We start from the raw sequence: 26,147 nt of genomic DNA on the forward strand, positions 1-26,147 counted from the left end.
AGTCCCATTCTTTTTTTTGTTTTTTTTTTAATATTTTATTTATTTATTTATTTGGCTATGCCAGGTCTTAGTTGCAGCATGCGGGATCTAGCTCCCTGACCAGTGATCGAACCGGGGCCCCTGCACTGCAAGTGTGGAGTCTTAACCACTGGACCACCACGGAAGTCCCTGAAGTCCTATTCTGTATCCATGTAGAGATTATAAAAATAGACAGTTTCTTTAAAATAAGACTATTGCCTATTAAACAATCAATGATCTTACTAAGAAAGTAACATTGCCAGTTTTAAGCTACATGTTTTTCAATGAATATTTAACACATACAAATGGTAAAAATATACAAATGTGAAATGAGAAAAATGCATTTCATCATTAAAATTCATATTCTTTATCTTACAGAGAAAGAAACACACAAGATTGCCTCCAAATTATTCAAAGCCTTCAGAGATTGTATAGGTGCTTTGGTTCCTTACGAAGTTTCTTTAGTTATAACTTTATTGATTTATATAACCTGCCCTTTCTTCTTTGCATGTTCTACTAAGTTTCTTTCATCTTTAAATGTTGGAAGGGAGAGGCCCCAAAAGCGGAAAGGGTGAGAAAGTAGAATCACTGTGTAGCTTACCAGAGACAGTATAGCATATAATGCAAAGAGCACTATACTAAGCATGGAGAGTGGAGAGCTAGTCCTCGTATTACTGTCTTTGTCAAGTCACTAATGTTTCCTAGACCCCAGTTTCTTCACCTATAAAATGAAGGGGCTCGGGGCTTCCCTGGTGGCACAGTGGTTGGGAGTCTGCCTGCCAATGCAGGGGACGCGGGTTCGTGCCCCGGTCCAGGAAGATCCCACATGCCGCGGAGCGGCTGGGCCCGTGGTCCATGGCCGCTGAGCCTGTGCGTCCGGAGCCTGTGCTCTGCAATGGGAGAGGCCACAACAGTGAGAGGCCCGCATACCGCAAAAAAAAATAATAATAAAAAAAAAAATGAAGGGGCTCAGTGATCTCAAGGGCCCTTCCAGCACAAACATTCTAAGCTGTGGATTTCTGGGGAATGAGATAGTTAAAGAAAAGAAGTAAAACTCACACTAGATACCCTGCTAAATATTATGAAGGTAACTGAAAAAGGTCTCAAATAAAATGCCCCCTATGGATTTTACTCACACATACATGCTATCAACCTCCTCAGACCTCTACTTCCTGTACATCTTGTTGACACTGATTCATCTGAAATCTGAGAGGCATTTTAGGGCCACAGAGCTTTTATCAGTGATTGGGACTTTAATGGCTTCCTTAGAGAAAAGCCAAAAAGATAAAGAAGAACATTAGATTAATGCAAAAAAAAAAGTACACACAAAAAATTTGTGTATTAGAGGTAACTTCAGAACCTCTGCAGAAAGATCAATATTGATAAGAGAGATAAGCTGAGAAAACTTCTTAGAGCAACAGAGCGGACACTAAGCTGTATGTTAGGATTGTTTGCAGAATGGAGAACAGAGTTCTATTAATAATATAATGCCTATATCAAAATGATTAAAAGCAGTTCCCTACATACCCTCACCCAGCTTTATGATAGCCTATGTATACTAAGAGCCACTGCCACCTTGCCTTAGCCTCTCCCATCCCAAGCAACCAGAAAAGGGGACTATCCATGGAGGAAACACAGTACCTCCCCTCCTCCAATCGTCTTACCAGGGGTCAACAGAGCTAGATGCTTTGCCCCCATATAGTTCTCATATATACTAATTCAGGCATCTTAGAACTAGAAGCATTTCTGCTTTATCCAAATTGATAAGGATAAAGCAGAGATTTGACGGATGATTTGATGATTTGCAAATCAAAACTATCATGATATCACCTCACACCAGTCAGGATGGCCATCATCAAAAAATCTACAAACAATAAATGCTGGAGAGGGTGTGGAGAAAAGGTAACCTTCTACACTGTTGGTGGGAATGTAAATTGGTACAGTCACTATGGAGAACAGTATGGAGGTTCCTTAAAAAACTAAAAATACGGGCTTCCCTGGTGGCACAGTGGTTGGGACTCTGCCTGCCGATGCAGGGGACACAAGTTCGTGCCCTGGTCTGGGAAGATCCCACATGCCGTGGAGCAGCTGGGCCCGTGAGCCATGGCCGCTGAGCCTGCGTGTCCGGAGACTGTGCTCTGCAATGGGAGAGGCCACAACAGTGAGAGGCCCGCGTACAGCAAAAAAAACCAAAAAACAAGAAACAAAAAACAAAAAAAACCAACTAAAAATAGAGTTGCCATATGATCCAGCAATCCCACTCCTGGACATATATCTAGAGAAAAACATGGTTCGAAAGGATACATGCGCCCCAATGTTCATTGCTGTTTACAATAGCCGAGACATGGAAGCAACCTAAATGTCTATCAACAGATGAATGGATAAAGAAGATGTGGTACATATATACAATGGAATATTGCTCAGCCATTTAAGAGAATGAAATAATGCCATTTGCAGCTACATGGATGGACTTGGAGATTATCATACTAAGTGAAGTAAGTCAGACAGAGAAAGACAAATGTCATATGATATCACTTATATGCAGAATCTAAAAAAAAAAACTTATACAAATGAACTTATTTACAAAACAGAAACAGATTCACAGACGTAGAGAATGAACTTATGGTTACCAGGGGGGAAGGAAGGAGGAAGGGCTAGATTAGGAGTTTGGAATTGACATGTACACACTGCTATATTTAAAAGATAACCAACAAGGACCTACTGTAAAAATAAATAAATAAATATAAATTTTAAATAAGATAAAAATAGATGGGGCTTCCTTTCTGGGAACAATTTCTATAATAATAATGATTCTCTGTCTAAAAATTGACACATACACTCTAAGACTAACTTTATTTTATTTTATTTATTTTTTTAATTTATTTATTTTTGGCTGTGTTGGGTCTTCATTGCTGCATGCTGGCTTTCTCTAGTTGCAGTGAGCGGGGCCTACTCTTCGTTGAGGTGTGCAGGCTTCTCATTGCAGTATCTTCTCTTGCTGTGGAGCATGGGCTCTAGGCACGTGGGCTTCAGTAGTTGTGGCACACGGGTTCAGTAGTTGTGGCTCGCGGGCTCTAGAGCACAGGCTCAGTAATTGTGGCGCACAGGCTTAGTTGCTCCCCGGCATGTGGGATCTTCCCGGGCCAGGGCTCAAACCCATGTCCCCTGCATTGGCAGGCAGATTCTTAACCACTGTGCCACCAGGGAAGCCCTAAGACTAGCTTTATGGTTTTGAAAATGATAGGCAATCTAGAATGTGGCAGAAGAGATATGTTTTTGGAATTGCCAATCAGAGTTCAAAATATATTATTACCATCCCAATCCCCACTACCAAATACCAAGAAAAATGGCTATAAGCCACACCCATGCTCTATAGTAACATTAATACCATAGCTCAGCTATAAATACAAGTCATTTTCTTCTCCGGGCCTTAGCTGGCACTCACAAATATTTGATGCAATGCTTTAAGGAGGTTACGTATTAGATAATCTTAAGGATCCCTTTCATCTCTGGCACTTTATGGTTCTAAGATAAATGAGCTTTTCTACGTTGACCCAGCATCAGAACTTTATTTATAGCATTGTTTCTAGGCAGAAAAGTTTTATACATCTCAAGCAACTGACTTAAAAATCAACTTTGGGAATATAATCCATTTGAAGTTGAGGCCTTCCAGTATCTCATAAAATACTGTCTGCCATGTTCCTATACATCTTTATTACTACAGTAAATATTATTTGGAGAAAAAGAACACATTACAATTAGAATGATTAAAAAAATAAACACAGACTTTTCTTTACTACTATAGAATTCTTACAGTCGTCTTGGTATCTTAAATTTTCTGGTTAGAACAGGTCAAAGACATTTCCCTTCCCATGACTCTCTTGACTTACCTCCTTCCTATTTTATTGCAATTCAATAAGCCCTTAAGAAACAATTCTTGGTTTTTGAAATTTAGGAGTCATACAAAACATGGTGCTCCAGGGAGACAGAGCTGGGCAGTGTGGCACTGAGACTCTAAGATGCCCTAATTATCCCTACCTCCTATAATTCAGACCCCTCCCCTTAAGTTTGGGTGGGACCTGTGACTTGTTTCTAACCAGTAGAATATGGCAAAGGTGAGGGGATCTTACTTGCATAGTTACATTACATAAGACTGTAACTTCCATCTTGCTAGCAGACTCTCTGTATTGACTCCCTCCCCGTTGGCTTTGAAGTAAGCTGCCCTGTGGAGAGGCCCACGTAGCATGCAACGAAGGTGGCCTCTGGCTGATAGCCAGTAAAGAGCTAAGGCTCTCAGTCTAACAATCCTCAAGGGGTATGTGCTGCCAACAACCACCTGAGCTTGGCAGGGGAATTTCCCCAGTAGAACGCCGGCTCTGACCAACACCTTGACTGCAGCCTTCTGAGAGACTCTGAAGCAGGAGTCCAGCTAAGGCAAATCCAGATTCCTGACCCACAGGAACTGTGACATGATAAATGTCTTCTGTCGTAAGCCACTAAGTTTATGGAAATATTGTTACCTAGCAACTGATCATTAATACAAGCAGATAAGAAGCACAGTATAATTAGAGAACAACTTAAAGGAAATAGAAATCCAAGTATAAAGTTCTGGGATAAAGTTAGTTTTGAAATATTCCATAGAGAGGGTATGAGACCCACATTTTTTCAAGAATTCAGATTGGCAGAGAGGTAGAGGGACAGCACAGAGGTAGAATAAACTGAATACCATGGACAATAGTATCATTACACTGAGAAACGTGGCTAAGACTGAAGAGGTACATTGGGTCTAGGTCACGGTAGGGCTAAGTGGGCTCATTTTCTATACTGTAGATAATCACACAAAAGGAAAGGCTCTAGAGCAGGGAAATGACAGTAAAAAGTGCTTCAAAGAACTTAATCCTATCACAGTATAAAGGATGGAGAAGATTAGAGATAAGAAGACCAAGAATAGATATGCTGGCACAACAGTCTTCATGAGAGGCCAACAAACATTGGTGGGGGGCGCGGAGGGCAGCAGCGCCGGGGGCCGGGGGGGTGGGGGTGGGGGTGGGGGGGTGTTCACATTCATGAATAATCAAAGGAATGCAAATTAAAACTATAAAACACCACTTCGTGATTGATCAGATTAGTACAAAAACTAATAATACTAGCAAAGATAAAACAATCTCAGACATTTTGTTGGTGGGAATGTAAATGAAACAGACTGTATGGAAAGGCACTTAGTGATATGCATTAATAACCTTTAAATATTCAGATCCTTAGACTCAGTAATTCACTTTGAGAACATATTCAAAAAAATAAATAATTTTTTTTTTGCGGTACGCGGGCCTCTCACTGTTGTGGCCTCTCCCGTTGCGGAGCACAGGCTCTGGACGCGCAGGCTCAGCGGCCATGGCTCACGGGCCCAGCCGCTCCGCGGCATGTGGGATCTTCCCGGACCGGGGAACGAACCCGTGTCCCCTGCATCGGCAGGCGGACCCTCAACCACTGCGCCACCAGGGAAACCCAAAAAATAAATAAATTTATTTACTCATTCAACAAACGTTTAATTGAGTGCCTACTACATTCCAGGTACTGAGGATACAGCAGTGAACAAAACAGACCTCACCTCTGCTTTCATAGAACTTAGAAGAGACCAACATTTAACAAATAATCACAAAATAAATGTATAATTACACATATTACAGGATAAAATGAGACAAATTATGAGCTTATAAAAGAACTTTCTGGAAAGTAACATTTATACTGAGAGCTGAAGGATGAATAGAATTTAGCCACATGAAGAATAAGAGGATTTTTTTTTTTCTGATAGAGGAAACAATATTCATGAAGGCAAAAAAGAGCTGTATTCAAGATTTTAGAGGATTCATTCATTAACTTACTCAACAACTATGTATGGAGGTTCTAGTAAGTACCAGGAATTAGGGGCTGAGGATAAGGGATGGGAGAAAATGATCAAGGTCAAGTTGAGGTAACAGCAGACAAAACAGGTATAAAAATTTCTATAGGAATGGAAGAGCATGGTATTCATAATAAAGCCAAAGATGTGTGAAAAAGGAGGAAACCAATGTGTTTGGCAGGAAAAAAAAAAAAAAGGATGGAGTATAGGTAACAAACACAAAGATTTTCTACCTCCTCTCAAATCCAAATAGTATAGACTTACCTGAGAAAGATACGTTCAAAACAGTACCATTCATTTATTTAAAAAATTACTACTTATAGATAGAAATACTTAGATGGCTCAGCGCTAAAAATGTTCATATGCAGAGAAGAAGAAGTAGAGATCAAAAATAAATTTTAGGGCTTCCCTGGTGGCGCAGTGGTTGAGAGTCCGCCTGCCGATGCAGGGGACACGGGTTCGTGCCCCGGTCCAGGAAGATCCCACATGCCGCGGAGCGGCTGGGCCTGTGAGCCATGGCCGCTGAGCCTGAGCGTCCAGAGCCTGTGCTCCGCAACGGGAGAGGTCACAACAGTGAGAGGCCCGCGTACCGCAAAAAAAAAAAAAAAATTTAAAAATTAAAAAAATAAATTTTAAACATATATACATGAGTTAAGGCATAGCTATACTTGGGACACTACCCTACAAGCTATCCATGAATGTGTCTCAACTGTGCTAAGCATTCAAGGAAAGGGAACCACTTTTTCAGAAAAATAAGCAGGCTTTCTTTGCAAGAGGCCAAAATGTACATAGAATAATCTGAGGATTTGAAATTAAAAACTGATCAAATGAACCTAATAAGCTTAAGGATGAAGTGACAGTTACACAAACTTTATGGTAAGAATATGCTTGGAGTTACCAGCAAGTTAAAAAGGGAGCCATAAGAAAGATCACGACCTCATCTCAGCAGTAGACCTGAGGAAGTAGAGCCCTTTTCCTCCTGTCTCCTCAGTTATCTAAATGGTAATATTTTATGTTTGGTACATGTCAACAGCATTAAAGAGTTACAAATATTTGACACTACCTTCAAAAATATATATATATGCAGAACTCTGTACTATTTTTGCAACTTCTCTATGAGTCTAAAATTATTTCAAAATAAGAAGTTTGGGTAGATTTGCTACAACAAATAACACAAAGACTAAAATTTGTGTTAATTTCATGAAGCAATCAAAAAGAAGGACAAATGAAACAATTCTCCAAACTATGCTCTGAGAGTCCAATTTTCACTTCTTCTGTTAAGGGATGCAGGTACCTATCAAGAGAAAAGCCCATGGTCTGTCTTGGACATCCACTGCCCACCAGACTTTTGGGGAAGTCATTTCAATCTCTCTAAGCCTCTGGTACACCTACCCCACAGGTTGGTATTATATACTTTTTGACTATGGCATACTATACAAGTATTCATGATCATTATTTAGAATTATTTATTTGAACTGCATTATTCCTTCATTAAATGGAGGAATATCTCTAAGATATGATGAACTATTTGGATTTTTTTCAAGTCTTTGCATTTATCAAATGAATCTTCTACTTAATTAGGGGCTCAGATTTAACCAACAGATTTATCTAACAGTAAATATAGTTATTATATCCCCCCAAATATAATAGAACTACAGTCTAAAAAATGTTTTTATCTGCTTTAGCCTTTTCCTATAAAGTTCATTAATGGAATTGGTTAACCTGTTACCTTAAAATTAATTCGGTTAATTCTGAAGACCTGTATTTATTTATTAGAGCTGTCTAATAAAGTTTGATGGGGCATAAATACACAGTTTGAACAAACATACTATCATACATAAAATGTTTGATGAAATATATTTACCCCATAGACATTAAAAATGAAAAAATAGCTCTTTTGAAGAAAAGAGGCGATTAAGTCAGGAATTTCATGAAATCCAAACGCTGAACCTTGAGAACCCAAAAGAAATTTCAAAGTCTGACAAAGAAAATATATCTCTTATAAAATTGGAAATCAATATGTACTTATAAATGATGCAGCACAAAATGCTTTATTATAACTTTAATGTGTCAAAATCCATTATCCCTCTGCCTTCCATCAAGTACACTCTCAGGAGGAAAAATATTATATTATTTTCTGTGTTAAAACTTAGTGTACAGCCTAAAGGTGAGTCGGAAAACAGAGTACAAGAGTAACCCTCTCAAATCATGCACTTACTCATTAAAACCTCAAGGTAGCCCATTTTAACATGGCACCAAATTTTGTTTCCTGGAAAATGTATTTATAGACCAAAACTAGAAATGATTCAAGTGGACAGTTAAAAAGAAAATAAAAAAACATCATCAGGAAGCATATAAAAATAATATTCCGTAAGATATTATCTTTATAACAGTAAGAAAAGCAGGAGGCCCCCTCCCCTTCAAAGTTTCCAGTGTTCACCATTCAGCCAGTCTACTCACTTCCGGTGGGTGTGGTCCATGCCACTGTTTGGTATTGCTTCCAACTTTGCATTTTTCTGCCCACAGATATTTCCATAGCTGTCGTATCCTGACACTAGTCTTGCTGCTGCACCTGTTGCTACTGAAAAGCCACAAATAAATCCCTAGGGGAAAAAAAACAGAAAAAAACATACAAATAAACCATTTCAATAGCAACAGTCACTACTTGATAAAATAATGAGCTGCTTTTGTCCCTTGAAGGGAACAAAGAGCTATCTTTCCTTTTGCAAACACTATTTCACTGTTTTCCTTGGATTTCACATAAGCGATATACAAAGCAGTCCACAGGGCAACACTATTTGCTACAATAACAAATCTCAAGCTTTTACATCATAAGGTTGTCTTTGCATTTTACAATAATAATAGCAGCTTCTCTGTATTGAATATCTGCTCAATGCCTGGATCTGTACCAGATGCTTCCCATACATTTTCTCTAATCCTGATGATGGGGAAACTGAGGCCCAGAGAGCATAAATAAGTTGCCCAAGGCCATAGAAGCTAGTAAAGATCAGAGCATAGACTCAGACCCAGCTTTCTTCATTCTTTAGTTTTATTTGGTTGTAAAAGAGTTCTGTTAAATGAACAACAGCAACAGATGAAAGACAAAAATTCAAAGAACAATAGGTATGTGGGTTTTGAATCACTATCACTTCACTACACACAACACTTCTGTTCCCTTCCTGCAGTAAAGTTGTATAAAGCCAAAGAATTATACCATGAAGCACTGCCACGCTCTGAATATTGGAGACTCGAGGAGAGTGAGGCACTGGGTCCGTGTGCCGCAAAGGTCACTTCATTTCATGGGAATATGCTTCGCCACAGTGCCAAAGGCAAATGGTACTTCCTTCAGAACTGCATCATGCTTGCTAAATTGAGGATGCACTGACCAAAGCAAAGCAATAAAACCCTACACTCAACTGCAGGCTACTGGGCATTAAGAACAGGAAATAAGGTGAGCCACTACTAATAAACTGACTGAATGGGGAGAACGGACGGGGGTTAAGAAATATTCTTGCAACACGGTCATTAAAAAGGCTGAGTTTTTTGTTATCTTTATTAAACTGACGAATGAAGATAGAGATTATCACTGTTTCACTCATCACAGCCAAGTATCATTAATAGTACTTACCTAAGCAGCCCTGCTAGAGCTCAGGTCTACACTGGTAAATACTGTACTCATATGCAATGCCTCAAAGGATTTCCCCCTTAAACCTACTTTCCTAAAAAGGCAAACAAACTCTTTTTTCTAAATAGCTCCTCTATGTTTATCGTGCAGGTAAGGAAAATGAAGGGGGAAGCGTAGAGAGTGTAGGTCTACCTAGTGAAAACGTCTTGAAACTACGCTTTGTAAGAAAGTGGACTTGGAGCAGAGACTATGCCTGATTCGCTACCCTCTCACCCTCTGATCCTTTTGCCAAGTTATTTTACTTCCCTGTGCCTCAATCTACTCACCTGTAAAATGAAGATAATGAGTGTCACTCTTAAGGCTGCTGTAAGGATTAAATGAAACAATCCAGTAAGGGGTTAAGAATCCTGTTTGGCACATAGTAAAAGCTCAATAAATGTTGGCTCTTACAGTCGCTAGAAATGAGAACATGTTGTAAGCGAAAGACCAAGGGCTTTGGAGTCAGATAAACCTGCACTGATCAGTGGAATACTGATGAGTCCATTTTCTACTCAGGTGACCTTGGACAAACTTGCTTAATTCTCCTTGCCTCACTTTACCCATCTCTAAGTTGGGGCTAAAACCACTTACCACTAAGGCTGCTGTGACAAATACCTAAGATAATAATGTAAAGTGTCTGTCTCAGTACATGTTAGTACCCTTCTGCCTCAAAGCACAGCTAACTGCTAGCACTGGAGTTAGGCATAGGCTGGTCAGTATTCACTCATTCACCCTCACCCTGGTTTCCCTCTCCCTCTCTCCTGACTCCTCCAAGGAGACTGCAGGGCAATTAGTCCCACCTCAGAACTTCAAGCCAATATTAAGACATGAGAAAAATATGTATACTCCCCAACATACATATGCATGTGCAAATCAGCATGCCATTTTTTAAAAATTTAAGACCTTTATTAACAGGTGCTTGCAGTTTTTTGACTTCTTTGAAAAAATCAACCTGTAAACTTTTATTACAAATTAAAAATGAGGTTCTTAAAAATCTCAACTTGACCAGATATGAAACAATTTAAAAACCTTTAAAGGTGTATTGAGAAAAACCAGGCTTTTAAAAAAAAAAAAACACGTTTGTCATTACCAAAAAGATACGTCTTTAGGTAAAAATAATAAAAACCTCATGCTGCATAGATAATGCAGATAGCTCTAGTTATCTGGTCAGCAGGCAAAAAGCAAGCACTTAAGGTCTTCAGCTCCAATCTTTTGTTCATTGCTTATTGTTGGAATTTCGTATTCATTTCTTCTTGTTGGATGACTAAACCGGATGATGGTAGAGATGGTAAACTGGCATTTACTCAGCCCCACCCTGCTCAGCCTCGGGAGCAGACAAGCGGACGAATTCTCAGCTGGTGGATCATCGGCTGCTTTTGTCTCTTCGCCACCTTGTGGTTTAGGGTTTTCTGGGCGTCTGCGTCTGTAATTGAAGTTGTGGCGGTACCGACGTTGAGGTGGCTGCTGACCTTGGGTCTCATCTCCTTGATTTTCCTTATCTTCTTCATTGCCGTCCTCTCCGGGCTGTCTCTAGCGAGGAGGGCCCCTGCGGAATCGTGGTCTATAACCCCGATACATATTCTGTCTCACTGGTCTACCTTGTTCTCCTGCGCCCTGGTTGTCAGCACCCTACCTCACCTCTCCCTGCACAGGAGGGTTGGAATACTGTGGTCGACGCCCATAGGGTCTCCGCACGCAGTAAGGTGGGCACCTTCGCCTGCGGTAGGGCCGCCGTTATTGGGCCTGGACTTCAGGAGCGCTCTCCGATACTCCATCCTTTTCCCCGCTCTCACTGATTTGGTAATTCTGCTGGTAATTGCGGGGAGGACCCCTGCGACGTGGAGAGCGTCTATAATGGTTATGGTCTGCTGCACATTTACTGCCTTGCGCTGGAACTCCACCAGAGCCTGTAACATTTGCTGCCTCCGTGTCCTTTTCTCCTTTAACGACATCAAACTCCACAGTCTCTCCATCTCCTACGCTGCAAAGGTACTTCCTGGGGTTCTTCTTTATGGCAATCTGGTGTGCAAATACATCTTCCTTGGTGTCATTCCCGTTGATGAAGCCCTACCCGTTTCTTACAATGAACCATTTTACTGTTCCCAAAATCTTCGTTGCGATGACCTTGTCATCTCCGCCGGCAGGCGTTGCTGATATGAGGCCGCCTGTGCCGCCGCGCCCTGCGCCGCCGCTGCCCGTCGTGCAGGGCGTGGTGTTCTCGGCCTCGCTGCTCCTGGTTGCGGCGACGGTGACTGGGGCCCCCTGCAGCAGCTGCGGCTCCTCCCAGGCTGTGATGGTAACTAGGTCGGCGGAAGCGGTGGCGCTGCTCGGGGCTCTCTGGGGTCCGCTCTCCCAGCATGCCATTTTAAGCATATCCTTGAACTTCAAATTAGGAAGCCCTACACTAAACAAAACTGGAGGTGGAGGTAAATATTGGAGGTTTCATGGCTAACTTTTCCAATACAGCTCTTTAACAAGAAGGATCACAGAGTAATAGAAAGGGAATCCAGAAAGTTCTGGATTCAAACCCTCATTCTACCACTTACTACCTGTATAACTTTGATCCAGTTACCTACTTAGATGTTTCCTCCTCATCTCTGACACAAAGTAATATCAACTGTTTCACAGCCTAATGATGAGGACTAAATGAGATAATGCATCTCTGACTTCTAGCTGGTCTGGTACATGGCAGGTGATCAATGTATGGTGCCTGTTAGTAAGAAAGTCAGACTAAAGAGGTTGACAACAGTAATTGGGGACAAACCAAAAACCCCTTCAGTTCTCTATTTTAGACAAGACTTTCTAAAGGGTCAGGGAAAGTGAGAACTAGTGTCAGTCATTTTGTTATGACACAGAAACATTCAGACCACAATTACAATCTTCTTTCACTACTAGTCTAAAATAGGAAAGCCCTTGCATAATTAAAAGGTTATGTTCTTCTTTCACTTTTTATACAAATATTCTTCTTATGTTTATAAGTACTTTGTGTTACAGATTGCCTTAAATGATTTCTGATTTCCCTTTATGACTATTTTTAACAATACTGTGGGACATGTGGTTTTTGTGCATGTGTGTGTGTTTGTGTTGTTTTTTTAAAAAATCATAAGCCACCTCATATCCCTCTGGGATGTAGGCAGAGTATAAATTATAAATGTTACATATATATCGGTAAAATGGGACACTGACATATTTTCACAGAGGCCATTTAAACTTCTTAGTAGCTTCCCAAAGCATTAGGGTGGAGAGGGTAAAAAGCTGCAGCAGAGAAGGAAGGAGAATAGGAAGCTAATAAGATAGAAAGAAACCAAGACTGTTATTCCAGAGACTTCCCATATGGTACAAGTAGTGACAATGGAGAACTAGGCCAAATATAATTAAAAAGACAATCTCCTTTTTTAAAAAAATGTGAAATCCAAATGCAGGAAGCAATACAGTTTCAAATGAGAAAAAATGTGGTACATGAAATTAAAATAGGCTAAGAGAAATTTCACAGAACGCACTCAATAATTTAATGGCTCCGTGAGGCGGATGGGGGCCGTACTCAACAGAAGGAAATCACATTAACTAAGCAAATGATAAGGGGGACGAGGAAAGCTTTTATACACCTAGAGCAGGGAGCAATCACTAGAGAGAAAGTAAGTCTATTAGTAAGGAAGAGAATCCTGGCTAAAATCTTAAAATGACTAAGCTATTGAAGTGCTTTCAGAACTGCTATTTGAAGAGAGAGAGAAGGAGCAGACAAATCTAATAACAAACAGGAGGTGACTCAAATCAGATAAAGGGATGCAGGGATGGTAGATCACAGGCAAGATCTGGCAACTAATAAGTACCTACTGCCTACGTCAGAGAAAAGACAATTTGCTAATTAAAGAACTGTGCTCATTTCCCCTTCATATCACAGGGTTTATTAGTTCAACTTAAGTAAGAGTTTTGGCTTAGTTTCATTCACTGTCAGTCAAAAAAAGGGACATATTTTATTTCACAAGCTGTTTGAAATTCACACGTGGAGCATTTACTGTGCAACTGAGCAAGGCAGAGGCCTTAGTTTCTCTCTGAAGAAAAAAAAAAGTCAACAAAACATGCATGAGGGGTGGGGATGGGGTATGAATATGGCATTATGAAGCATACTTCAAGATAAAAAGATGGGGGAAAAAGACTCAGGCTTACAGCCTTCTCCCGGGGATTAATGAAAATATATCCAGGCTTTTTTCTCAAAGACTTCCTCTCTTATCTCAATCAACACTTGGAGTCAGTCTGCTAATAACTAATTTGTCAGACTTCAGAGTAACACTTGGCTTCTCTTCCTCCTGTTCTGAGAACCCTGAGACAAGGGGGCTATTAGGACCCAGCAGATGGGATAGAATTAGAATGCCTGATGCAGAACTAATACTTATGCAAGCAAATTTCAAAAACAAAGTTAAAAGCTTTGCCAATCTGCCAGATTTCTGGATTTCTTTAAAGTTTAATAGGCTACATTACTCTAAGAAAGAGGAAAGAGGAAAAAAACAAGAATGGTTGGAAGTCTAGGAAATATCCACTCAATAAGCATTTATTGAGCACATAAAAACGCAAGATGCCGTGCAAGGTACAAAGGGTTATAATACGTAAAGTTCACCCTGAAAGAACGGAAGTGTTCTCAAAAGAGAAAAATAATGGGGCATGAGGGAGCAAAATCAGAGAGAGGTTCAGTTTCATGGGCAGCTCGAGCAATGAAAAAGAAAACACAGACAAAGAATATGTACTGAGAACTGAACCCAGCTCTTTTGCAAATACTCATGATCCCAGACAAGTCACTTTAAATTCTCTGAGCCTCAGTCTCCTTACCTGTCATTAAGAATGGACTAGATTAATCTCAAAAGCCCTTTCCACTTCCAAAATGTTATGATTCTAAGGGAAAGTACATACAGAGTAAATTTTTTCAGGGTATACTTCCAGGGAGAAGTATAGGCCCTTTTGATCCACTATAATGACTGAGTGGGGAAGGGGCGGGAGGGGATGTAGATTAAAAGTCAATGGATTTAACTGAACTGTACATTTAAAAATAGTTAAAATAATAAATTTTAAGTTATGTATATTTTACCACAATGATAAAAAAAAAAAAAAGAAAAACCGAAAGGTTTAACAGAAAGTAGGTAGCCCCTTGGATCAGGTGACCTTAAGGTGATTTTTGGCATGCTGTTCTTCCTATTCTATCATCCTGCCAAAGCACAGCCCATCACACAGGTGACGAAACACTGCAGTGAGTCTTTGAGTCTTTCACTTTGTGCTGCATACTCCACAATGGTTAATGAGGTAGAAACACTATGCTCTAAGAACTAGACTACGGCTATAAAATAAAAAAGGTCCTTGAAAGCAGTCTGCAGGGACGACCTATGCAGACCTATAATGGCTCCTAAGTCCAGCTCTAGTCCAGATCATTCTCCAAAATTCCAGCTCTGTATTTTCAACTGCTTATCCCTACCCACACACTGTACATGTCCACAACTCACCTCCTTCCGCATTTCCCCAGACCACTTCCCCTTCCTGCATATGCCGTATCTCCGTTAGCAGCACCGTTCCTGACTAGACTGCACAGCTAGGATATGGAGTGAGAGGACTCTAGCGTCCTAACTCTGCACTAGAGGAAGCAGGAATGCTAAACTCTTTGCTCAGAGTCTGAAATATTGACTAGACCACATTTAACTGGCAGGTGAGGTTACTGTGTCCTACAGGTCCATGTTCTTAACAGCAACTTCTTTCGTTGTTCCCAATTCCGGGCAACAAAGAAGGGACTGACTATCTCTTGAGGCCTTGCCTTCTAACTCTTCTACGCTGGGTTCAATGCTGCCGCCACTGTGTAATCTTAGACAAGTTATTCAACATACCACTGTGCCTCCTTATCTGTAAAGTGGGAATGATGATAACAGTAGTATCTACTTCACTGAGCAGTTGTGAAAATTAAATCTGTATTGAGTGCAGAGAACAGTACCTAGTCCATAAGTAAGCAGCAATAATGATCGGGGTAAGTTGTAGGAGGTATCTGTGTCTTCTATTTTCCAAGGTACGGACTCCTGTTAGGACCATCCAGACTCCTCTTTTTCCTGACTTTTGAGGTAAGATGATCTGGGCAGATTGGGTCCAGGTAGATCTCTTTCCTTTCCTCTTCTCACATCTACCTCTACTTGGGACAGAATGAAGTCAGACTATCCAAGGTGGGAAGAACCTTGAGTCCATGTGGGCCAAGCTTCATTCCACAGGTCATGTTTACCAAGGAATTCTTTACTGGGCATAATCAAGTGACTGCTTGGCTACTAACAAAGTAGTGCTTTGTTTATCCATCCCACTCTTATTCCTTCATGTGCACAGAAACTGTGGTTTGGAACCTACAAGGGGCTGGAGTAGGATTTGAGCTGAAAAAGCTTACGCAGAACCCATAACACAAGAATCTCTTAGTCATCCTTTATCTGTTTCCCACTTGCCCGCAACACTGGTGACACCAAATATTATTGATCCCGCTCCTTCACTCTCTCTCCTCTCCTTTACTATTTCCTTACTTCAGGTTTTTCACCTCTTATCTAGACTCATCTGAACTGTTGCATCAGCCTCTGAACTGTTGGCCTGAAATCTCTTCCCTCTTTACAATGACTTTACATTTATTTTGGCTACCAGGGCCATGTTTCTAAACCCAGCCATATCATTTCTTGCTTAAACCTCTTCAGTAGTTTATCAGTGCCTACAACAGTGGGTCTCAACACTGGCTGAACATTAGAACCATAGAGATTAAATCAGATTCACTGGGGTGGGGCCCAGGAACGAGTATTTTTATTCTAATACCAGCTAATTCCAATATGCAGCTAGTGTTAAGAACCACTTGTTTACTATCTTAATGGAAAATAAAAATTTAGAAGTACAATGCTACATGTAATTTTTTAGAACAGGGTAAGCATATGTCCAATAATTTCAAAATATTGAATAAGTTTGAATGTGGAAGACGATAGCTCTCACAAAGGCTGATAGCAATTTACTTTGAAAAATACTCTAAGTTCTAGACAAGCATGGAAAAACCTTAAAAGTAAGGGAAGAAATAAAAGAGAAGTACAAGTATTTATGACGAGATGAACATGTATAAATAAAAAGATTTAATGGTGAAAATGAGTAAAAGATGACAAGATCTTAAAATATTTCAGAACTACAGAATAGATACCAAGGAGTGAGCAAAGAACTGCAAGTAAGGGCAGTGAGTAAAGATATAGTTTGAGTAATGGGCTGCAAAGATTGACTATAAAAGCAGAAGCAACTGGGCCACTAGCTGAAAAGAATATAGGCAGAAAGTTCCGGTTCCTATTCTATTTTTGCCTTTCATGGGCAGCAGTATATTCTTAGATAAGCTAATACTTAATCTCACTACACTTTGCCTGTAAACTAGGGATAAAATCCATTTCATAGTGTAACTGGGAGAATTTAGTGAGATAAATACATATATGAAAGCATCAAGCCCATGATAATCCTCAAAAAATATTTGTTGAATGTTTCTCTGAAAGGTACTATGGAATGAAATCCAAAGGCAAAAACAAAATACAACTTTTAAAAAACATACAAAACACATTCTCAGAAGACCAAAAAAAAACTCTGGTCTATTGTTGTTCCAGTAAGGTGTGCAACAGAACTTTGAGATTTCTCCAGTTTCCACATGGCAAAATTTGATGTTAGCTCAGCTCCAAGATGGTAATCCATAAAAAGAATCATTCCAAAACAAATAATGCTATGCCTGCATTTAAAAGTACACACAGTGGGTCTTAATTACCATCACACTGAAATTAACAGTATATTAATTACCATTGCATTACAACGTTTCAGTAAACAAATGGCTCCTTACTCTCTGGTCACTCCCAAATCAGCCTATTAACATTAATGATTGCACTTTCCTGAGCTATTTTAGCACAGAAAATCAAAAGCACCTCGGGTGGCAGGTACATATTTTTATAAACATAATTTTGAAAGGTCAGCTGCTATTTATCCCAGGGTGAAATTCAGGGGTGGGGAGAGGTTGTGGACTAGTTCTGTTAGCAAAGAATGTCCTCCACACTCTGATGCTGCATTTCAGTTGCTACTCCATTAAACTAAGCAGACTCTTGAACAACATCTTACAAGTCCTAAGTTAGGAAATGGGTATTTTGATGTTTTCTAAATATCCTAGATTTGATGAAACTGAGCTGTCTATTATCTTTAAAACTAACACTCTTTATTTTACTGGATTTATTATATCTCATCAGAGTTCACTGCTTTCTTTTCCTTGATTCAGGAGCTGGACTGGTGCCTACACTTATGCCCATTAGCCATGAATAGGGTTGTTCTGTGCTTCTCAAATGACATTTTTGAGGTGGACAGCCGCAGAGAGACACAGAATAGGATTACCTAAAAAGTAGTAATAAATAAAAAATAACAAGATTCCTTAAAAAAAAAAAAAAAAAAGGTATGGGAAAAAGGAGGTTAAATACACTCACACTTGAGTGAAAAAAAAAAGGTGCCTGAGGTAGCATGATTGTGTTTCCAGCTGCAAAGCCTAAGGAAAGAGAGAACAATACTGTCTGCGTGATCCCCTGATCCCCTCGAGGGAGAGGAAACTACGTGGCAGAAAAGAGCACTGGCCTGGAAGGTAAAGAGTCCTGGGCTCTGTTCCCAACTCTGCCATTCACTAACAGTGTGGCCTTGGGATGTTCATTATCATCTCTGGGGTCTGATGTTCTTAACGTATATAATGAGGGTGATGCACCAGATGAGGATTTCTAAGTCCTTGCTAGCTCGAAATATCGGCTAGCTCTAAAACAGCTGCTTTCTACCTTTTTTCCAGCACTGGTGGCAGTGACACTAAAGTCCGTGAACCCTGTGTGGAAACCCCTGCAGGGTAGAGCGGGGATGCAATCTGAGTAAGCACAGCCCCAGCACTTTGCACTCTGCTCCTCCATCCTCCGCACCCACTGGAAAATCACCAGCTCCCGTGACCTCTGACTGAGAGATGCCACTTATTACAGTAGACACAGCAGGCAGCAGGAGCCTAGTATGGGTCGAAGGAGGAAGAAGCAGGGAGAAACCAGCCTCCTTCTAGGAAGAACTAAAAGATGTCAGAACTGGAAGCACTGTAGATATCATCTAGCAAAACCTCTAATTTTATACAAAAGAACACCAAGTCCCTGAAAGGAAACTGAATGGCACAAAAATAACCATCAGGTTTGTGTGACTGGGTTGGATGAATACTCAGGACTTGACCCCATGACCATTGCTCTGCTCACCATCCCATCAAGATCATAGTTCACGGATATTTTGGTCAAATGACCTGGCTTTCTGAAATGGGCTAGTCAAAGACATAGAGTTTCAATTATTCCTTAATTTTGATCACAGTTTTCATGCAAACCAAAAAAAAAAAAAAAAAAGGTCAAGGGGTACCAAATACCACTTAACTGTATGGGGAAAAATAACCTGCTTCAATGGTATCCTAGGACTTCCAGATGTAAGCAATTCAAGAGGGATTATTTATTTATTTACAGATATAAATAAATAAATAACAAGTTCCCTCTTTAAACTAACTCCCCGTCATCCCCTCGGATCATGAGTTCAGGTTCTGAGGCTCTGTGAGTTTCTTACCATCCCAATGCAGAACAGGATAAAAAGCAGCAGCCACGGTATGTCTGTGCAACAACGGTCCTCCAGTGGCTTCCATTCTCGTTTGGAGCTCTAATTGAAAACACAAAGAGAGTGGTAAATGTGAATTTTAGTTAACGTTAGGAAGGTGCAAACATGCCATCGATACCTAGATCCCTTCTTTTCCTGACAAATTCCTATTGACCCTTTCAGTTCAATAGGAACCTCAAATATTTGTCACCTTTCTGTGAATTTTACCCTAACACCCACCTTTCTTCCTGGCCAGGATTGATTCCAATGCTGTTTTGGTACCTCTATTAGAGCAGTTAGCATGCTGAATTATTATTGATTGAGCTGTGCCCCTAGCAGAGCATGAACTTTGCAAGGGAAGAGGCCACTTCTCATTTCCCAGCGTCCAACATGATGCTTGAGGGTTCATGGTATATACTTAGTAAGGGCTTTTTTAAATTAATAAACAAACAAATTCTTCCAACATCAATCTTGGTGGTAGCTTTTTCTTTGTATGTCCAGAGGCTAGACTTAAAAATGTAGAACGTGCTTTCTACATGTTCTCATCTAGGAAGGAAGCTCTTTAATTATGAATTCCTATTGAGGGGTAGACTCTTCTAAGTCTAATAAAATTCAGGAACAAAAAACTAAATTAAAACACTTTTACAGACAGATCTGGGCAACTCCTAAACCACCATCCACAGATTTTCATTCTGTTTTTAGAAAGTGTAAAGAGTTTTTAGATCAAACACAAAGATTCCCTAACTAAAAAGCTAAAGGCATTCTAAAAGTTAACTTGCAAAGTATTGATTGGAATTGAATGCATTTTTTTTTCATACAGCGATAGTCTTAGGTTCTCAAATCAGCTCACAAATTCCCTTTAACCAGAATGTAACTGAAATAACACTCTTGAGCTTTCTAATGAACAAAAATCCCTGAGTCTCACACTTTTTCCTGGAAACAGTAAGCAGAGAAGGGAGAGAGAAGGTAGCCTTGGGAAACTTATGGGAAAAGTTCCTGCAAAAAGAAGGCCAGGGCCTCCAGTGGCTTCCATGACAAGGTCCAGGAAGCTATCCGGAGAAGGCCTGTCAGTAGGAAAGGACAGCAGCACAAGGTGTGGTAAGAAGATAAGAGAGCCCTCTAGTATAATTAGTACGTAGAGTTCAAGAGTGGAGACCCAGTTCTTAATCAGGTTTGCTTAGCTTTCTCTCCTTCTAAAACAGTTTTTAACTTTAACAACCTGATGAAAGCTACAGATTCTTTTCTTAGGAGATAAGCATAACTAAGTTGCATAATTTTCTTAAAAGTTTAGGGAATTCAGACCCCAGGTTATGAAATCCAACTTTAAAATACCTGCCTATGGACACTGAGGGCAAAGCGCTGGAGCTACAAACACTCCTTCCTGACCCCTAAATGCTAACCAGACAAATGCCTTTCCCTTCCTCAGTGTCTTATACACTGTTAGTTTTTCACAAACAACAACAAAAACCACCACCCTTGATAGCTTGTTCCCAGACACCCACACAAGAAAACAAAAGAGCACTAGTTAGTCATGGAGAAAAACCTCACGCCAAGGCTCTAACTAGCATTAAAAACCAAGAGCGAGTAGGCAGTGTTTTCCAGAGGAATATAACACTATGGCAACTGGATAAAGGACTCTGTCCTCTCCTTGGCTCTGTCATTAGTTAGCTACATGACTTTAGATAAAACGCTTCATCTCCCTGGGTGGCAGGAAGAAGTGAGATTAAATCTCTTAGGTTCCTTCCAACTCTAAAAATCTATGGTCAGGAATGCAGTTTTGTGAAAATTTGTGCAATGACAAAAAAACTGCAAAAATAATTTGACATTATTCCCTGTGTTATTCAAATAAGAATGCACGCATTGTGGTCTGTGTTTTGGAAGACAGTTGTTCATAGTATGAATAAAGAATGTTTCTTTGTATTAAATAATTTCAAGCTTGAATAATACCCATTATAGTAAAATTACTTACAAACACAGAACTTGGACACATCTTTGAAATTCATTACATTTACTCTAAGGTGATTTCCAGAGCAATGGCTACTTTGAAATACTATATTTGTTTATCTTAACAAACAGTATGTATTAGGGGAAGGCAGCGGAGGGGGGTGCGGACAAGTCTCAGACTGATTGAGCATTTTCTTTATCCACAACTATTTTCTTCGTATTTTTACTTCAGACCAACATTCAGCTTTTAATGCTTAAATTTTTACCTATAACATAAAGAAGGTAGAATTTCATTTTGACCAGAAAAACACAAAGATTCAATATCTCAACAGTCAACTTACTGTGGGCCACTTCTGGGCCAAATACATAGAAAACCTTTCACTGGGGATGAGAAATGGAGAAGGGGTAGGGGTTACATTTATAAAACATAGTCAGAGTACAACACGGAGTAGAAGAATACAAAAAAAGGAGGTAGTCACCTCACTCAGATAAAGAAAGGCTTCTCCAGGAGGGGCAGCTTACCTCATAGGCTATTCTGAGGATTAAATGTGAGCATCTGTCACACAGTAAGCACTAATTCTTGGTTATAATTCTTATTTGTCAATACTCACTTTTCAGTTAACCTTCTCGCTATTGTAAAAATATCCCTTTACCAGGTGGACCTTTCCACTAAAAGGACAGAAAGAATATTAAATTCACCTTTTCCCCTTCTATTACTAAAATTCTGACTTAATGGTGGCATCTTTCATTTTAGCTACTGTTTTTAATGCTTTCAGTTATTGATTACTATTAAGTAGGCACTATACCCAAAGCTTTATACACATTACTTTCAAAATAGCTCTCTGATGTATGTATCATCCCTATTTCACAGCTAAGGAAACTCAGGCTCAAAAGTTAAGTAATCAGGGGCTTCCCTGGTGGCGCAGTGGTTGAGAGTCTGCCTGCTAATGCAGGGGACACGGGTTCAAGCCCTGGTCTGGAAAGATCCCACATGCCGCGGAGCAACTAGGCCCGTGAGCCACAACTACTGAGCCTGCGCGTCTGGAGCCTGTGCTCCGCAACAAGAGAGGCCGCGATAGCGAGAGACCTGTGCACCGCGATGAAGAGTGGCCCCCGCTTGCCACAACTAGAGAAAGCCCTCACACAGAAACGAAGACCCAACACAGCCAAAAATAAATAAATAAATTTTAAAAAGCAAAAAAAAAAAAAAGTTAAGTAATCAGACCAAGGTTCCACAACTGTGCAACCAGGATTTGAACCCAGGTCTGTGGCCACAAAACCAAATCTGATGAAAATATCATTCATTTTGCACTAGTCAGTAAAGAGCAAAAACACCTCCATTAGTTTTTCCTCACACAGCAAAATTTGGGAGCCAACCCAATAATTTAAAATCCTATAGGCACAGCGAAAAAGAGAGATGTTTTATGAGCCATGAAATTTTTCAAGCAAGTCAGGAAACCCAACAGTTGAAAGAATTTAATGATTCTTTAACAGACTTAACCAAGTGGTAACTGGATTTAATGCTGTCTGTTTCTTCCAATTAAAATCCACATAGACTTAGCAAAAGTAAAATGTTTTGCAAAAGCACTTTTTAAATGTGATTTTTATCCCTTTCTCAAATTCTACATGAGGTTAATAAAGGCTGTCAATCAATGTTAGGTCCCTTTCCATTCACAGAATCTTACAATTCAGGAACTAAATAGGACCAAAGTAATCATACAGTCTATGCCTTTAAGTGACCTAGGGAAAGGAAAGGAAGGGACTTGCCTGACTTGCCCAAGATCAATTGTTTTGATCTTCAAAACAATTCTGTTAGTTGTTATTATATATTCCCAGTTTTGCTGCTCTGTAAAAGAGAAAACCAAGGTTCAAAGAAAATAAGTGGAAAATTCATTACTGAAACCTGAGTCCTCAAACTCTAGCAGAGAGATGGAAACTATAAGAAAGAGTTAAGAAAATGCTAAAAATAAAAAACCATGGTAGGGCTTCCCTGGTGGCGCAGTGGTTGAGAGTCCGCCTGCTGATGCAGGGGATGCGGGTTCGTGCCCCGGTCCGGGAGGATCCCACATGCTGCGGAGCGGCTGGACCCGTGAGCCATGGCCGCTGAGCCTGCGCGTCCGGAGCCTGTGCTCCGCAACGGGAGAGGCCACAGCATTGGGAGGCCCGTGTACCGCAAAAAAAAAAAAAAAAAAAAAAAACATGGTAACAGAGATGAAGAATGCCTTTGTCTGGCTCATCAGTAGACTAGACACTGCCAAGGAAAGAATCGATAAATTCAAGGATAGGTCAATAGAAATTACCCAAAGTGAAACACAAAGAAAAAGAGAATGAAAATTAACCCAGAACGGAACATCCAAGAACTACAGGATAATAGCAAACGGTCTAACATATGTGTAATTGGAATCCCAAAAGAAGATTAAAGGGAGCATAGGGAATGAATAAAGAAATAATGACTGAGAATTTTCCAAAAACAACAAAAGAAATCAAAGCACAGATCCAAGAAGCTAAGAGAATCCCAAGCAGAATAAATACAACACACACATGCCTGCATACACACACACAAACACATCCTACACAAACTATATCCAAAATGTTGAAAACCAAGTATAAAGACATAATCTTGATGGCAGCAAGAGGGAGGAAAAGGCACACTATAATCAGAGAAGCAACGATGACGCAAACTTCTTATCAGAAACTATGCAAAGCAAAAAACCATGGAATGACATCTTTAAATTACTGAAAGAATTAAAAAGAAAAACAAAAACATTATTAACTCAGAATTCTATACCCAGAGAAAATGTCTCTCAGAAATGAAGACTTTTTCAATGAAAACCTAAGAGAATTTATCAGCAGCAAACCCGAAGTACAAAAAATGTTAATGCTCTTCAGGCCGAAAGAATATGATACGACACAAACTTGGATATACACAAAGAAATAAAGACTTGTAAAATGAAGTTTTGAAATTTTCCATAATAAAGTATTTTAAAAATAAGTGTGTGAATATATGTGTATAACAACATTCTCATTAGTCTTCTTGCACACTCTACAAGATTAATAACCTAGAAAGCAGAATTACAATTTTTAATGTTAGTATTAGACCATAAAAAATAAATCTAAGTCAGACACAGCTGATGTATGCCTTATGTTTGTATTATATTCATATCCTTAAAGTTAGGGAGGAACAATATTTAACATCTTCACATTCCTTCCTACATTTTCTACATCATAGATTTAAAAAATTTTTTTTTTCCATAGTATCTTACAGAAGTCATAGTACAGGCAACTATATATATCCTAGACTTCACATTCACTATGAACCCTAATAGCTAAAACCAAGACCTTCTGGTGAATTTGATACGAAAGAGGTGTGTATTTTTTTAGGAAATAAACCTATAAAACGTTTTGTCTTAAATTTCCATGTTGGGAATTCCCAGGTGGTGCAGTGGTTGGGAATCGGCCTGCCAATGCAAGGGACACGGGTTTGGTCCCTGGTCCGGGAGGATCCCACATGCCGCAGAGCACCTGAGCCTGTGAGCCACAACTGCTGAGCCTGCGCTCTGGAGCCCGCGAGCCACGGCTGCTGAGCCCACATGCCACAACTACAGAAGGCCGGGCGCCTAGAGCCCGTGCTCCGCAACGGGGGTGGACACTGCAATGGGAGGCCCATGCACCGCAGCAAAGAGCAGCCCCGCTCACCGCAGCTGGAGAAGGCCAGCGCGCAGCGGCCAGGAGCCAACGCAGCCAAAAATAAAATAATAAATAAATTAATTAATTAAATAAAATAAAATTTCCATGTTGTTCCTAATGAAGACACAGTTGTTGAGTAACTGTTTTTTTAGATAATAGTCACACACAAAGATTTTGACAAGTGATATGTTACAATCAGTTAGTCAAATCAGGCATCACTGGAGGGCATCAGCAGTAATAGGGCTGGCAGTGTGGGCCAAGCCAGGGAACAAATCAGGTAGGAAAAGGTCTGGCAGATGTGAATCTAGTTCACAGAAGTAGGCAGGGCTGGCTGGATCAGGAAGATATAAAAGGATCAGAGAGGCAACAGCAACAATCCAGAGTTAAGACAGAAAGAGTCAGCTAGGTCTCAAATATGGAAACAAGTAGGGTCCAAAATCCAAGAAGTCAGAAGATCTAGGCAATACCTAATGGCAAAGATTAAATGCTCCCTGCCCTCTTTCTATGCTCTGCATACTGTCTGTATGACTCTCTCCTAATTAAGACAGATGTACAAAGATTCCCAAAAGATTCTTATCGTAATCTAGTAACAGTATTACCTAATGCTATGAGTCTTTCCTTGATACACCAGATTTTTGTAAACATGGTTTGAAAATAATGAAAAATGTGCTTAAAAAAAATGGTATTGTCAGTTATACTAAGAAGTTACTTAATTTGTCAGGTAATACTCTTAAGCATTCTGTTGGTTTTTCAAATAAATACTGAGCACCACACAAAGAACCTGAGATCCAAAGCCATGTACAATAGCCCCTACCCTTACAGAGCTCTAGTTTAGCAAGACAGGCAAACTAAGGACTGATAATGTGAGTGATGCCAAAATAGAGATGTGTAAAAAGTACTGCAGGAATAGAGATAGGGAACCATTAAGCAAACATTTGCAAGATTTATTGAAATTACCTCATAAACTTCTGAAGCAAACACTAAAAAATGATCCTCTGTTGTCTAAAATAGAATGTGTTTTTGTGCCCAAAACATACTAAAAATTCTCGCTACCTATGATGGGGAAATATTGACTGCCAAATAAGAATTATTCCACTCAGAAATGTTTAGTAGTAAACAAACAGAACATTAAGTTGGTTTAAAAAAACAAAAATCAGCCATTTTCCTCACTTTGTACCCATTAGATTTCTCTGTACTACATTTTATGGCTGCTCCAGTTAGAAAGGAGCCTTTCAGTTTTGGAAAAGAGAAAACGTATCTTCCTTTGTTTTCTGGAACAATTAGTGC

General features: G+C 39.9%; 1 protein-coding gene and 1 pseudogene across 6 annotated transcripts in view; both read right to left on the minus strand.

Moving 5' to 3' along the window:
• Nucleotides 1-26,147, minus strand: part of SLC44A1 (solute carrier family 44 member 1) — a 214,451-nt gene that overhangs the window by 143,358 nt on the left and 44,946 nt on the right. For all 6 annotated transcript variants that reach the window (XR_003432562.1, XM_027105319.1, XM_027105321.1 and 3 more), the window contains exons 2-3: nucleotides 19,203-19,292; nucleotides 8,378-8,520 (exon numbers count right to left, since the gene is read on the minus strand). Coding sequence is in view for 5 of the 6 variants with exons in the window: in XM_027105319.1 (XP_026961120.1) it covers nucleotides 8,378-8,520; nucleotides 19,203-19,292 (233 nt within the window). In the remaining variant the exon portion in view is untranslated. The remainder of the gene's footprint in view (nucleotides 1-8,377; nucleotides 8,521-19,202; nucleotides 19,293-26,147) is intronic.
• LOC113619861 (nuclease-sensitive element-binding protein 1 pseudogene) lies at nucleotides 10,476-16,257 on the minus strand (annotated as a pseudogene).

The sequence above is a fragment of the Aethalodelphis obliquidens genome, unplaced genomic scaffold (genome assembly GCF_003676395.1).
Source record: "Aethalodelphis obliquidens isolate GAN/ISIS:26980383/991018 unplaced genomic scaffold, ASM367639v1 scaffold7, whole genome shotgun sequence".
Taxonomy (NCBI): Eukaryota; Metazoa; Chordata; class Mammalia; order Artiodactyla; family Delphinidae; genus Aethalodelphis; species Aethalodelphis obliquidens.